Source organism: Thalia democratica, chromosome 5 (genome assembly GCF_965202585.1).
Source record: "Thalia democratica chromosome 5, ktThaDemo2.hap1.1, whole genome shotgun sequence".
In the NCBI taxonomy this organism is placed as follows: domain Eukaryota; kingdom Metazoa; phylum Chordata; class Thaliacea; order Salpida; family Salpidae; genus Thalia; species Thalia democratica.
Window position 1 is genome coordinate 60,452,427 of NC_139169.1, and position 16,429 is coordinate 60,468,855.

The following is a 16,429-nucleotide window of genomic DNA, read 5'->3' on the forward strand; positions in this document are numbered from 1 at the left end:
GTTAAAATGTTATTTAAAAGAAGATTTACACTTTACAAATGAAAAAGTTCTTTTAACCAATTATCTTTAGGAAAATAATAATAAAAAATCACAAATGTTATTAAAAATAAATAATAAACTTAAGAAATATACTAATTTAGAATTAATTAGTTCCGTTTTATTAAGCATTTCTACGTATTTAAAAATAAATATGTTAATAAATCTTATTAAACTTTACTACTTTTTACTTCTAAATATAGAAATACCGCAAAACATTTAAACAATTTATCAAATAAAAAATGTAAAATTTGAACGATCTAAACCATAACAAAATTAAACGATTTACACATTTGAATAAGTTTTTTTGATGTTAGACTTTATGATTTTGTTTTTAAATAAAGAAAATCTTTTTTTTTAATTACATTACAAAACTATTAAGAGAAAATAGTAAGCCTAAACAACGTTACAAAATCATACCTTGTCTAAAATTTTTAGAAATTTTTATTATGGTTTTATAATTATAGTAAAAGGATTTCAAAAAACTTTATGAAACAAAACTTAAATCATGCAGTATGTTAGCAATTTTACTTTAAACTTTTTAAACAGTAGATTTATAACATATTGCTTAAAATTTTTCAAAAAATTAACAAGATTATATAACTTTTGTTCTGAATAGTTGTTCGATCAATTTAAAAAGTATCAAATCAAAACCTCTCGAAATAATAGTTTGTTTTAGTACTTAATTTAATGCAACAGTTAGTGTTCTGCTATTATAAAATGCTTTAAAGTTTTTTTTAAGGATATTGATAAGACTACAAAATACTTACAATTCATAAAAACTTTTAAACATTCTACTAATTTTATAATTGTTATAAAATGTTTTTAAACCTAGTAGAATATTTCAAATTGTGTTCTTAAAATTAAAACGCGTAAAGTTTGGAGATATAATAATAGTTTTCTTTTTGTCTTAAAAAACTAATATATTACCCATAAAGTTTTTTATATATTATCCTTAATGAAGTATCTTCTATTCTTACACAAATGATTCTATTTATACCATACCCTCACTCCAGTAAATAAATATTATTTAAACCAATCTAAAACCTTTTGCCCAATTATAAAAACCTAACCCTTGATTTTAAGTTCTACCACCTTAACAACGTAGCCTAATTCCTACACGTTTTTTTTAAAAATTAACTCTGTAAAAATGAGCAAACAAAAATGTTCAAAGCCAATTTAGTAAGCTTGCAATTCTGATATGTACCAATAAATAGACAATGGAAAGTAAAAAAGAAAGCTCTGTGTATTTTTGTGCATTTAAGTTTTGCCCAAAATAATATATACAAGTTGAGTTATTCACAAAACTTGTACAAAACGGCAAGCTGGTACTTTAAGTTACAACGCAAACATGTTTGATTGATTTATTAATCTTTATTACTACTAGCATTTAATTTTTTTTTTAAAGGTTCAGTAATGAGGCGCTCAGTATTATTGTTTTTAACTTAAATGCGGCTTTTGACGGCGCAAGAACGTCACCTAACGTGTTTAGTGGTCGCAAAATTGAAACCGGCAGTCCGGACAGAAAAGGGGTGACGGGTAGTCCCGACCCCAAAGGTACAATGGGACTGCTGTTGTAAAGCTTTAAACTAAAAAACAAAATAAAATTGACGATAAAGTTAAAAAAATGTTTTGTCTATACAACATCTTGAGCTGCTTGGCATTAGGAAAACTTTAGTTCGGTGTGTTTACACGCAAAATGAAAGAAGAAACAAAGCGGTAATAAAACAAAATTTTTGTCAAAGAATGCTTTGTATATGCTTTATGATGCGTCGAGGAATTAAGTTTGGAATGTAGTGAAAAGAGATTGAAGTTTTCAGGCTGCAAAGTATTTTCAAACACAAATACCGCCAACTTGTGTTTTTCACCAAGAGGACATAGCGTTGTTGTTATAAATCATGAAAATTTAAAAATTGTTTTTAAGGGTTTTGATACCTAAAGTTCCACATAAATGTTATTAAACTAGTTTTGTACGATTAAAAGCAATACAAATAAAAGTATAGGTAAGCTTAAATTGACCATTTTAGTTAACTACGTTTTATAAATAGTTTATAAGCCGACTTAAAACTTATTATTTTACCACTTTCGGTAATTTTTCATGACAATCCTACTAAATACTACTAAATTACTACTAAATAAGGCAGACTAAAGACTAACTTTATAAACTATTCTCTATAGATAGTGTAACAAATAACATTTATGTTATACTATCTATTTAATATTAAATTTCGGTGAATTAATTCTCAAGTTTCTTAGGTTGTCATTTCTAAGTTGGAAAAATTTACTATTGCTAAATAATTATTTCACGTACTAATAAGTATCTTCTAATTCAAGGTTTAAGCGTCATTTGACGATTCTCTACATTTTATTTTTTAAATGTTATCTACTTTTCTCTAAGTATCGTCATTGTGGCTTAAAGTTTGTTTGCAAAACTTTAGAGTTTATTAATGTCAACGTACTTTGGTTTATAAATTAGCGACAAGTCTTCTTAAAGTAAATTTAACAATTACATACTTCATCAAGCTGCAAATTTTGCTAACATTTTCAAGCATTCCTACTTATGTGCGAGAGCTTAAAAAATCAACAGAATGACATTAGTGTGAACCACGACGTCGACGAACAATGTCAGGGGAGAGCCGACCGGCATGGAATATGATTCATGGCGACCAGCGAAGCAATTGAGAAGCGGCTGAAAATCTTCCTAGTCGCTAACACGACTTCAACTGAGTGTTTGGTGCTCGGAGGATTTTTTTTATTGACGCTTTAATGTTTGTTGCAGCTCTCGTGTGTTTAGGAAAAAATGCGTTTTAAAAATATGAAACGGTAGAAATGAATACTTTGTTTAACGGTAGAATTTGTGCGTGTTTTTTATTCTTTGCTTTGTAATGAAGAGTAAATAAAGTTTGGGGTGTTTGACTGAAGTTTTGACAGTGGTGTTCTGGAGTTTGTAATGAAGTGAGGCGATTAGTATTTTTTTTGTTGCGAATTACGAAAGCTAGGCGATTATGAAAATAAGTTTGGGAAACTCTTCTCTTAGTACAAAAACATTATTACTATCAGTCAAAAAACTTTAATTGAACCAAAATAACAGTTTAAATAAAATTAAGTTAAGCAAGTTTATCTATGGTTTGTAAAATTTTCTTGTTTTTTATAGTTCAAGTTACTTTAATTTTTTAAATTTTTTGTTTACTGCAATTTTATATATTCCTCAGTGTTTTTATGAAGCCAGAAACTTTTACACGATTAAACTTTTTGTACACGATTATGTATTTTATTACTATATTTTATATCACATTATGGTTAAATTTTATACAAATAAATACTTTATAAAAATGTATATTTTTTTATTGATGTTACAGTATAGCAACACTTCTCCAGCAGCTTTTAAACATAAGCAAACCAAGAAAGTCATAATATAATAATTGTTACGATGCTTCTAAAAATTTATATTACAGCTTAAATAAATTATACAGAAAAACATGAAAACAATGAAAAATTTTTCAGTTGTTCTATTGGACTAAAAAAAAAGACTTTTAGACAAGCAAATCGACAACACAATCAAACTTTATCATTTTGCTTAACTTAACTAAGACTATTAACAATAATAAGCTATTTAAAATACAGCGCATAAGGGGGAATAAAACATTGGGGAGTAAGGGGACAATAACTAGTAAAGCGGCAACAAACAACTTACATAAATTACATAAATCCATAGCTTAGATATTATAAGATTTTTAGTGAACAGTAAAAAAAACAAGTCTTAGGTATAATTTTCAGCAGATTGAAAGTTACACTAGATATTATTTGGTGTGGAATTTTCGAAATTTACCAACTTTTAAAACTTTTAGTATGTATAAAACTATTAATTTTAAATTTATTTCATTGATATTTTAACATTAAAAATTTTCTTTTTAAGTATTTACAGTCTGTTAAGATCTCTTATTGTTGCTCTTGATATGAACCAAACGTTTACGAATATTTGTAGTCAAAATTTATAAAATAAATAATTTTAATCGATATCAAAATTTATGTTTTCAATACTAAATTAGAAAAAAAACTTAAATGATAGTTTATCTTAACATATCTCAATTATTTTCATAACAGAGATTAAAGTTCTGTTTTGCAAAAGTGTAACTTTAGCAATTTAAGTTGGTTTAAAGTTTGTAAAAGTTGTTTATTAATTAACTTAATTTATCAGTGTCATATACTAAAATGATTCATGTAACAATATTTATAAACTCTTTTAATAATGTATGTTTAAGAGCTAATTTTGAAGACATTAGAATAGCAAGAGACTTTATAAAACTTTATTAGTTAGCTGTGAGTTTAAAATAACAAAAAAAAAATTCTTTTACTAACACATTAATTTTTATAAATTATTAAAATCCAAAAAATGTTTCAAATAACAAAATATTATTTGTTTTTACGCAAATATGGACACAGTATAAAAGTTACTCAAAACATGCATATGATTCTTCGTTACATTAACAAGTTTTATTGAAAATTCTAAGTAGTTTATTACTTTTATTTAGTTTCTTCTAGAAATTAAAAGAAAGTTAGGTTCGAAGCAAATGAAACTAAAATAAAAACCAAATGAAAAAAAATCAATTTTCATGATACTTTCAAGAATATTTCTTATGAGCCTATCTTAAACAAATTTTAAAAATGTTAAGTACAATAAATTTTTATTATTTTTAAAATGTTAAACTTGTCTGAGTTAACGAAAGAATCTACGTATTTAGATAAAACAAAAATCAATTATTTTCGTTTATAAAGTTTTGCATCTTTATTAAAAGCTATATAATGTCTATTAATAACCAGAAGCATTAAAAATAATTGAATCTCTTCTAGAAAAAAATATAGTAATCATTCTAGAAACTATCAAGGTATTTAAGTTTAAAAAGTAAAAAACTCAATTTTTATTTCAAACAATTGTATAAAAAAGTAAAAAAAAGTAACAATTAATTTTATAAACTACTATTAAACGAATTTATTATATTGTAAAAGCTAAAGAGAATTGTTGAAAAAAACTAATGTTGGTTTAGTTAGTATGATAGATCAAAACTTTATATTTTTTCTTACATAATTGTAACTTACACAGGTTTTGTCAGTATCTTTAAACGACTAGGTTTTATAAACTCATTAGTCCGTTTATCTGGTATCTAGCCAGTTTTAAAACTTATAGAAGCAAGCTTCAGCTAAGCAGTTTACATACCAGTTTAGCTGTTGAAATGATGAGTTTTACCTTTTCTTTGTCGAATTTTCAACTTCCATCACAAATACTTGTTATCAACTTTTTGGTTGAATAATACTTTTTATCTCCTTGAAATAGATTTCAATTATAATTTTTTAAAACTTTTATTAGAAAATATCTTGGCTGTGTTACTAATTAGTTTTAACTTTAAACGGTACTTAAAGTTTGTAAACTGTTTAAAATTTGTTTAAAAAATCATGTTTTTACTTTATTGTAAAGAGAGTCTTAAGAAAGAAGTTTTTAAGTATTTATAATTCTTTAGACCCTTATTGTTTCCATTTAGGTAAATTAAAATAACTTTTTTATAGTTTAAATATTTTTATTCTTTAGATTAATGTATTACTGTTTAAAAAATACTTTATTAATAAAATTTTTTCAAAAATGCTAATATATACGTTTTAGAAAAAAATCGATAATTTTTTTTGTTTTTATAAAACGTAAATAAATTTTAATAAATTTAAAAATAATTATAATAGTCAGCTAAATAGTTATTCTTAGTTATTTATAAAGTTTAATGTAAAACTTAAAATACATGTAATTACTAGAAAGCATTAAAAATACTACTAAGGAATTATATTTGAATACTTAAGTATGTTTGCAGTTTGGAAATTCGTTTTTTAATTGAAATAATAAAACACAAACTTGCTTAAAAACTGTAATTCGAACTGTTTTAATAAAGATATTTCATTCTGTAAAGTGTTTAACTGTTGCATAACATTCTAAATCGTAATATATCAATTAAAACTAAAAAAAAATTCTTCTTCAATATAATATTGTAAATACAGTAGGAGCAGCGATAAGCACTTATTTTGAACTCAAAAATATTGCTCACGTGACATGCATTTTTGATATAAACATTACTCATTTCACACAAACAGTTAATTTGTAAGAATTAACAATAAAGCATGATATGTTTTACAGTTTTTGATTCTTTCAAAATATAATTGTAATGCGTTTATTTATATTATGGCCATATTTTGTTTGATCAACTTCTAACATAAAAAGACCGCAAAATAAAACTTTGATGCTACTCATTTTCGTGTACCTTACGAGGGTTAGCATTTTTTACAATGCGTAAATTATTTGTGTAAATACTTTTAATAATTTTTATATTAGGATCTTAAAGTCTCAAATTGAAATTAAACTTAATATGAGACTAACGCTAAATAATTCAAAAGCACGTTGAATTAAGTTAGACAGGGAAGGATATTACGGTTTATATAATTTCTTGTTGACATCTTGCAATAGGTATTTGTTCCTTCTTTATATTTAATACTTATTAAACAAGGAGAAAATAAAAAAAAAACTTATTTTGCATATAAAATCTTAATAGACGTATTTGAGAAGGAAATTTAGAGTTGTGAAATGAAACTTTAATGAAATATAAACCATCATGTTCTTTCTTGTCTACTTTATTTGCCTTTTTGATACGTTTTACCGATCTGTATAAATCTAGTCTTATATATTTCAATTTTAACAAAAAACAATGGTTCTTAGTGTAAATTTAATGATAAACAATAAGCTATTTGATAAAAGTGTCAGAATAAAAAAAAAAGTATATTCTTTCAATAAATAATAAAAGTTATTGACAAAATATATTTTTAGTACCTTTATCAAAATTTCATGGACTCTAGACTAGACATAAATTTTACATCAGATGAAAATTGTAAAAAATCCTGGAAAAAACATTAAACTGTATCCATGGTTTACGACTCGATAAGCAAAAGGTTTTTCGTTCATCAATGGACCAAATATTTTTAGCATTTCTGTTGTCTTTCATAAAAGAAAACTACAAATTCGCACGAATAATTAAACCGTTTAAAAAATATTTACAATACATATTTTCGTTTCTAACTAAACTTCACAAAGTTTAAAGTTTTACCCTGTTAAATTGAAAAATAATAACTAATATAAAGTATTTTGGAAAATTGTTAATAAGTTCTTTCACAAATGATCAATTAACTAAAGTTTATAAAAACATTACTTTCGATTATAAAACTGTTTTATATGTATAGTTATTTCTTGTTTAAAGTTATACCAGTTTTTATTTTCGAAAACATTATAGTAAGTTTTTCTCCTGGTATATTTAACAATAATGTCGTAAAAAAAGTCTACTTGCTTCTTTAAAATTAAATGTTTAATCTTATCTAAATAAGGTGTTATTATTAGCTGATGGTTCCTTTTTCGAGTTAAACATTAGTTTTGAAATATTAAAATATTTGAAATTATAACAAAAATATCTTCAATTATCAACACTTTTATATGTATAAAATTTTAAGTAGTTTTCATTAACTATAAAATATAAATGTAAGTTAAGATTATGAGGTATTATACTGTAATTAGTTAATTTTTTTATTGTATTGACTTTTTTTAAATTATGCTAAAATAGAATTTTATCCTCATCTTATAGAAAATAATAAACAATACTAGTGTGTAATTATATCGCTTCTTTAAAATTTTAAACTTGTTAACATAATGTATAAATAAAACAGTAAAACTTTTTTTTGTTTGTAATGAAGTTAAGCGATTATTTAAAGTAATTAAAAATATTAAACAATTATGAAAATGAGTTTGGGAAACCCTTCTATTAATAAAAAATTTTTATTTTACATTCATCAAAAAACTTTGTTTAACCATAAACAAATTATGTTCTAATGTGGTGTACGACTCGATAACCGAAAGGTTTTTTTGTACACTAGGTCGTTAAACCGAACTTTTTGAGCGCTTTTTTATCGTTCAATAAACAATTCATAATAAAATCACGTATCGCAAGCATTACTATGGTTTGTTGATAATTTTTGTCTGTTAAAATTCAGAATATTTTTAATAATCATAAGTTATTCAAGTGATCATTCGATAAAACACTTAGAAAAGCTAGACAAAAATACTACTACTACTACTACGGATAATAGTAAAAATTATAATAACAGTAATAATAACACGTTGTCTCAAGTTTAACAGGTTAAAACTTTTTTAAGTTTTTTTGTGATAACTTCAAATATTTGTAAACTGTATACGCTTTTAAAAACTTATATTTTTATAAAAAAAACTTTTTATTTATCTTAAAATTTGTTCTTTAGAATTATTGGTTTTTATTGAAACTTAAGGAAAATAAAATTAAAGTTATACAGACTCCTCAAACGTACCAAAAACAGAAATAAAATAGAAAGTACTGTCTATACTTTGTTTCAGTTAAAAGATTAACTATAAGTTTCCGTATAAATTAAATTTTAACACAATTATATATGCACCATGATTTTAGTTAATTTTCTTCTAGTTTAATAGATATATATTAAGAAGGAAGAAATAGCTATTGCAAATTAAAACAAAGAATATTATAAACCGTAACATCCTTCCTTATCTGTTTGATTTCAGCTTTTGAAACGTGGAATAGAATGGTAAATATTTATACTTATATTTCTTAAATTCAAATTACAATTAAATACTTTTTAGGTTTTTATGTACAAAAATTTACAGTACTAACACTAATAACTTACGCACTTAGTCTAGAAAATTAGTTGGATTAAGAAATTTTTGAAAACTAGTTTTTATATGATGTTTTATTAAAAGGAATTAATTAAACAAACTAAAAAAATGGTTAACAATAATGAGTAGGATTAATAAAAATTTAAAACAACTATATGTGAAAAGAATAAAGTAATCTAAAGTGTACCGTGTTTTGTTATTACTAAGTAGATACTAGCTGTTGGTGTAAAACAAAAAAAAAAATTATGTCAAAACTGCATTTCACGTGAGGTACACAATTTTTTCTGAGTTCAAGGTGCTTGCCTTATTGTTGTCCTTATTACTGTAGTAACAAGAGAAAACAAATAGTAGAAGAATAAATGTGTTTTAAACTATATTGTATAATACGATTTAAACTATTATGCAAAAGTTAAATACTTTTTAAAGTGAACTATTTTTATTAAAGCTTTTTGAATCGAAATACAGTTTTAATTAGTTTTTACAGATTATTATTTCAGTTTTTTAAAATTTCAAGACTGCAAACACACCAAAAATATTAAACATTATAACTAATTTATAATTTTAAATGTTTTGTAGTAGCTATATGTTTCGAAAGTCTTATATTATGCTTTATAAATAACTATTTATATTAATGTAGCTGACCATAATTAAAAATACTTGATTCTTTTTGAAGTTTTTTTCCCGCAAATACAAAAGTTTTCTTCAACTGATTTTCTTCATAAAAAGTGAATATGAGCCTTTATTTTTATTAAAGTCAATAAAAAAATACGTTTTTTGTTGTAATAGTTCAATTTAAGCACTCAAAATATTTAAACTATAAACAAGTCGTTTTAATTTACCATAAAAAGTAAAATATGGACCTTAAAAATTATACATATTTAAACTTTTTCGACTAAAGTTTTATTTGTTAATACATACTAAAAAACCAAAAAAATATTTTAAACAAGATTTTTAAACAAAGTTTAAACAATTTCAAAACTTTAAGTTGAGTTTAAAGTTGAAATTTTTCATACACACAGCTTAAACCGCACAGTTCTAACTCGCGATCAATTCCCATCTGCGTACAGTTCCCGCCCAATCAAATCCGAGAACCGCTTACCGACGAAGGGTAAGGGTTAGTAGTAACGGTGGTTGTAAAAAAAAATTATAAATAAAAAGACTAACAAAAATGTTAAAAATAAACAAACAAATAAGAAAAAAAAAACGGGAATCGTGCTCGGATTGGAGTTGTAAGCACACCTACACAGCTAAGTGTTGTTCTTTTAAATTTAAGCTTAAACGTTTTCAATTGAATATTTTTTTAAGGAGAAAAAATAATTATAGTTCAAGCAAAAAGTTGACCACACGTAGTTGTGACGGAAGATTAAAGCTGGATAATTAACCAACAAGGAAAAGGAAAAAGGAAAAAGTTTATTATTTCAACAGATAAACTGGTATATAAACTGCTTAGCTAAAGCTTGTTTCTATCAGTTTTAGAACTTGTTAGCTACCAAATAAACAGACTAATTAGTTTATAAAACTTTATTGCTTTAAGGAAACTAACAAAATTGCTGTTAGACTTATGCTCAAAAATATTTTGCAAAGATTTTTATGCAAAAGTTCTTAGAAAAATGTTTGTAGCACTAACATTGTTCGAACTCAACAATGTCAAAGTACTATGCATAGATGTATTTAATACTTGAAATAACTTAATTATGTTAACTAGTTAGGATTAATTTAGGTATGCAAAATTAAATATCAAATACATTTCACCAAACAAAAGACTGGTATTGAATAACGGTCGGTAGTAGTTATATAACAATCTAAGAATACAATGGTGTATATGTAACTAAACCAAACAAAAAAAGTCGAAATACATTTTGGATAATATTTGTAAAAATTATTTTATTTTAAGAAATGCTAGTAAAGTTTTGGTTTAAGTAAACTATAATAACTTGTAAAATGAAGATTTGATACTTTTTGAGCCAAGAAAACCAACCTACTTAAATAAATTATATTTTGCAAATCTCAGCGTTTATTGTTTATTGCTAAAAAGTAAACAGTTATGTCAGCCATCAAGGGTCTTTGGTCTAGTTGGAAGCCTGTCAACGAAGCTAACAATCATGGATTAGATATGGTGGATGTAAGTTAAAAAAATGTTATACCATTTTAATGCTGTGTTTTACTACACTCGTTAGTTTTCTAGCTTCTACGTTTGATAAATACGTTAAAAAGTAATAGCATATTGAAAAGTAGTAACTCGCTACTGTGCACGGTAATTTATGGTTTACCAAAACTTTTTGTTACACTTTAATAAATAGTAGTGCTACTAAACTTTTATAGTTTTACTAAAACAAGGTGTTTTTATGTAACTACTTTTCTATAACTGTAATAAAAAAACAAAAAAAATTTATTTTTGAATCAAATAATTACTAAATAAATTTATTTTTGCAGATTAAAGCTCAAGTTGAAGTGATGATTGGTGCAACCGATGTGTTTGTTGTTTTCGAGTTTAGAGAATATAAAGTATTTTCAAAAGATCAAACTTACGATGTCATAAGCATTCAGCTGCTGGTTAGAAAAAATTAAAAAAATACCTTATTACTATCTTAAAGTGAAATAACTTAACTATTTTTTAAATAACGACTAAGTGTTAAGTTATAAAGCGAAATTTTATAGTTTATTTAGCTGAAGTATCGTTTTTTACAGGTTCAAATCAAGAAAGGCAGCTACAAAGCTTACGGGTCGTTCATACTAGTTGAAATTGAATTTATTGGAAACAGCCACAAAGTTGTTAGAGTGAGCAACAAGAAACATCCGGGTCTCATGAACGAGCTGAAAGTTCTCGATGGAGATGAAAAAGGCGAGCACTTGAAGTTTGGGGATGATTATCCCGTCGAAAGTTTTTTGGTACCGGCCACTCATGAAATTCAAAAAGTTTTAAACAAGATTTTTAAAATCCCCTATGATGGACCCTGGCCTTTTTATTTCCCACGACCTAATGCTCCGGTTCCTCTGTCCAATGTAATAATGATTAATTCAATATGTGTTTATAGATTGTATAAAATAAAACATAATCATTATGAATTTAAAAAGCTTAAATCAAGTATGGTGTTATTTTTAAAGCCTGAGACTAAAAAAAAAAATTAAGTTATTTTTCAGTATATATTGTTTATTGAACGAAAAATACGCTATTTGATCCTAGGACCTCCTGGTGTACGAAAAAAACCTTTCGGTTATCGAGTCATACACCAGGATACAGTTTAAAGTCATGTCCAGGACAATTATATTGCATTTTTTTATGGATAAGACAAAATTTCTACAGATTATAAAATTACTGCTTTTTTCCAGGTCATAGCTTTGGCTTTTGTATGTAGACTCCAAGAATCTGGAAGGATATATACAGTTTTAGTAAGTTATTTACTTAGGAAAAATACTTCCAAAATTTAAACAATAGATAAAAATAAACTAACATACTCTAAAACTACTGTAACTATCAAAAGTTATTATAGTTTTAGTACTTTTTATAATTATAACAATGAAAAATTATGAACGATGTTTAAAAATATTGTAACTTTTTAATGTTAAATTTAGAATTATTTAGTGAACAAGGTTTTAAAGCAATTTTGTTTGTAAAATAATCACAAATAAAGCGACACATTGTACAAGTTTCTGTTATTTTAAAGTAAATAACTTTTAGGCTAAAGCAATTTATGACGGTATACCAAATGCACCGCAAGTTAAAGAACAATGTGTACAAGGGGAAGACCAATTTTTACAAGGTGAAGACCAATTTACGCAAGTTGAAGACCAATACGTCCTTCTAACCATATATAGTAATGACAATACATACAAGGTAATAAATGCAAAATCTGTGCCAAGCGACGATTACGTGCCAGGTCAAGTTGGAGGTTTTAGTGACTGGCAAGCAATGAACGCAGAAGTTGAGAACATTGCCTTATTGGTCAGTTGACTTTAAATCGATAGCCTCTAAAACAGTTTATCTATTATAGGACCAATATAAACATAATTTGATTAAACTAATAAATAATCAACTATTTGTTTTATTATTAGGTAAAAAATAAAGTTTGTGCTGGTTTGCAAGACTGCAATACTTATGTACCTAGAAGATTTCGCGGAAAGTACAGCACCAGAGAACCATGTTACCAGATAGAAGTAATTAATATTGATTTGATATTCGTTACTATACTATATTTATTTACAATTTCTATGAATTTTATGATAAATTAAACTGCATCTAATTATTTTATAAACGTTATTTTATTTGTGATTTTTTTTTTAATTTATTTGTTATTTAAAAAAAAAAAACTCTAATAAAAACTCTAAAGAACTAATAGTCAAAAACAAAGTAGTTGTAATTATTTAATATAACACTCCAATTTAAGCATAACAACTTCATGCTGTATTTCTTTTGTTTTCTTATTGTTTTCAACATCCAAAAGTGAATTTTTAGCGTTTTAACAAATTTAAACTCCCAAAGATAAAAGTGAAGAAGAACGTCGTGCTCGGAAGCAGAGAAGTTTTCGCTCCCCAGGGCGTCGTGTTTGTAGACGTGCAGCTGAATGAGGGGGATTACCGGATCAGCAACCTCAGGATCATCCCTTCGATCGGCGGCGAGCTCATATACCTGCCCACTGACTGGAGCTTGGTGTTTGAAGGCAACGACAGGGGTGAAAATAGCGGTGAGAAAATCCACAAACTTGTGTCAAAGGTTTGTCAGATGCTTGTGACCTGATTCTTTTCTTCATGCATTTATACTTGATTTATTCAAAACTATTTATATTTTACGCTTTCATAAATAGGAAGCAATATTATACTTTAAAGTTTCAATAATTTGCAGTTTTATCCGAATGGCGATTTTCATGTGGCTTTGTGGAAATACAAATGTGACTTGAAAGGATTTTTGGTTAAAGCATTGGTTAGTCTCACTTTGAAGTTTAATAAACTAATGTGTTCTTGACTTAAACTTTTACTTCAAGCACAATATTCTTTTTTGCTTCATATAAATTAAGATCTTAAGGTGTTTACTTTGGATATAAAAACTTTGAATGATTAAGATTCATCTTATTTAATAATAAAATCAGTTAAAAAATCAGCGAAGTTTTCAAAGCAGAAGCCTAAATTTTTATGTGCCGTAGATAATTATCAAAATTTATTTTAACAACAAGTTTTACTCATTTCAACGATTCAAATTTGATTGTTATTAAAACTAAACTTTCTAAAATTATATTTTCTTAAGTTAGACATTCTCTTTAAATCAGTCTAGCTTAAATTTAAACTTCACGTTAATAAAGTATAATTTGTCGATATTTTTTAAAGCTTAAACAGCCATATTTTCTTAAGATTCTTTTTGTTACATCTGTTTTATACTTCAACTATTTATGCTAAATTAAATAATTTAAAATAAAGCAAATTAAAAGACTTTTATTTTTAGGCAAATTAAAAGAACTTTTAGATATTTAATTTTTAATTAAAACTACTTTAAAAATTTCAGATAACAGTGCTGAAAAATTGTTTTAAAACACATAACTTTGAACATAAAATTAAGAAAATTTGTAAATAAAATTTTATAGTTTGAAATATTATTGCTTACACTTATTTTTTTCTTATAATTTAAACTTAATAAAAGACGTTTTTTCAAAAATATCTGTTATTTATTCCAAAACAAAGTTGATAAAATTTTTATATTGAAACTCGCTGTCTGTCAATTAAAAAATAGTTAATACAGAAAACCTTTTAACTAATATGATTATCGATTCTTTAATGCAAAATGATGAATAAATTTTAGATCAAACTAGGTAGCAAAGAAAATTTCGAGCTTGTTGAGATCAGATGCTACCCGCCATTTCCTAACAATGTGAATGCTGAACTCAAGAGTATAGTTCCAGTAGAACTTGTTTAATGAAGCTTGTTGTTGTTTTAAAACCGAATTTTACGAGAACACTTGTACTAAAGTATATGTTTTTCCTACCTTTTTTTCTCACATTATACTTATATTTTATGCAAATAAATACTTTATAAAAATATAGATGTTTTTTGTTGATGTTACAGTATAGCAACACTTCTCTAGCAGCTTTTAAACATAAGCATACCAAGAAAATAGTAATATAAAAATTAATATTATAGCTTAAAGAAATTATACACAAAAACATGAAAACAATGAAAAATTTTACAAATATTCAATTTGAATAGAAAACAAAATGTAAATCGACAAAACAATCAAACTTTATCATTTTGCTTCAATTAACAGAGAATGTTTACAATAGTAAAATATCTCAAAATAGGGCGCAAAAGGGAAGAAATAAAAAAAATATTGAGGAGTAAGTGGACAATAACTAGTATAGCGGCAACAATCAACTTACATAAATTACATAGTTACATAGCTTAGATATTATGAGATTTTTAGTGAACAGTAAAAAAAATAAGTCTTATGTATAATTGTCAGCAGATTGAAAGTTACACTAGATATTCTTTGGTGTGGAATTTTCGAAATTTACCAACTTTTAAAACTTTTAGTATGTATAGAACTAGTAATTTTAAATTTATTTTATTGTTATTTTCACGTTAAAAGTTTTCTTTTTAAGTATAGCATTCTGTTAAGATCTCTAATTGTTGCTCTTGAAATAAACCAAAGGTTAACGAATATTTCTAGTCAAAATATGAAAATAACAAGTTTTTAAACGATATCAAAATTTGTGTTTTCAATATTAAATTTTAACAAAACTTAAATGATAGTTTATCGTAACTTGTCTCAATTATTTTCATAACAGAGATTAAAGTTCTGTTTTGCAAAAGTGCAACTTTAGCGATTGAAGTTTATTTAAAGTTTGTAAAAGTTGTTTAATAATTAACTTAATTTATCAGTGACATTTATTAAGATAATTCATGTAACAATATTTATAAACTCCTTTAACAATGTATGTTTAAAAGCTAATTTTGAAAACATTAGAATAGCAAGAGATTTTAAAAAACTTTATTAGTTAGCTGTGAATTTAAACTAAGAAAAAAAAAATTTTTTTACTAACAAATTAATTATTATAAATTAGTGAAATCAAAAAACTGTTAGAAGTAACAAAAAACTATTTATTTTTACGCAAATATGGACACAGTATAAAAGTTACTCAAAATATGCATATGGTTCTTCGTTACATTAACAAGCAATATTGAGAATTCTAAGTTGCTTATTACTATTATTAAGTTTCTTCTAAAAACTAAAAGAAAATTAGGTTCGAAACAAATGAAATTAAAATAACAACCAAATGAACAAAAAAAACTCAATTTTCATAATACTTTCTAGAATATTTCTAACAAGCCCTATCATATTTTTATGATTTAAAAAAAGTTAAACTTGTCTGAGTTAACGAAAAATTCTGCGTATTTAGATAAAACAAAAATCAATTATTTTCGTTTATAAAGTTTTGCATATTTATTAAAAGTTATATAATGTCTATTAATTATCAGAAGCATTAAAAATAATTCTATTTTAGAAAAAAATATAGTAATCATTCTAAAAACTATCAAGGTATTTAAGTTAAAAAAGTAGCACAACTCAGTTTTTGTTTCAATCAATTGTATAAAAAAGTGCAAAAAGTGGTAATTAATGTTATAAAATACTATTAAACAAGTTTATTATATTGTAAAAGCTAAATAGAA

At 25.1% G+C, this 16,429-nt stretch overlaps 1 protein-coding gene across 1 annotated transcript; it reads left to right on the forward strand.

Moving 5' to 3' along the window:
- The first annotated feature begins 10,785 nt into the window (after positions 1-10,785).
- LOC145836976 (uncharacterized) lies at positions 10,786-14,678 on the forward strand. Its single transcript, XM_082944745.1, has 9 exons — positions 10,786-10,898; positions 11,210-11,329; positions 11,465-11,779; positions 12,107-12,166; positions 12,456-12,719; positions 12,830-12,931; positions 13,257-13,487; positions 13,617-13,694; positions 14,565-14,678. The coding sequence occupies exons 1-9, from the start codon at positions 10,821-10,823 to the stop codon at positions 14,676-14,678; spliced, it is 1,362 nt and encodes a 453-aa protein (XP_082800871.1). The 5' UTR covers positions 10,786-10,820.
- Positions 14,679-16,429: the final 1,751 nt, after the last annotated feature.

Coding starts and splice junctions, on each gene's coding strand:
- LOC145836976 (XM_082944745.1), top strand. CDS start 10,821: ATGTCAGCCATCAAGGGTCTTTGGTCTAGTTGGAAGCCTGTCAACGAA. Junction 12,932..13,256: donor AACCATGTTACCAGATAGAA/GTAATTAATATT, acceptor AAACTCCCAAAG/ATAAAAGTGAAGAAGAACGT. Junction 13,488..13,616: donor TCCACAAACTTGTGTCAAAG/GTTTGTCAGATG, acceptor AATAATTTGCAG/TTTTATCCGAATGGCGATTT.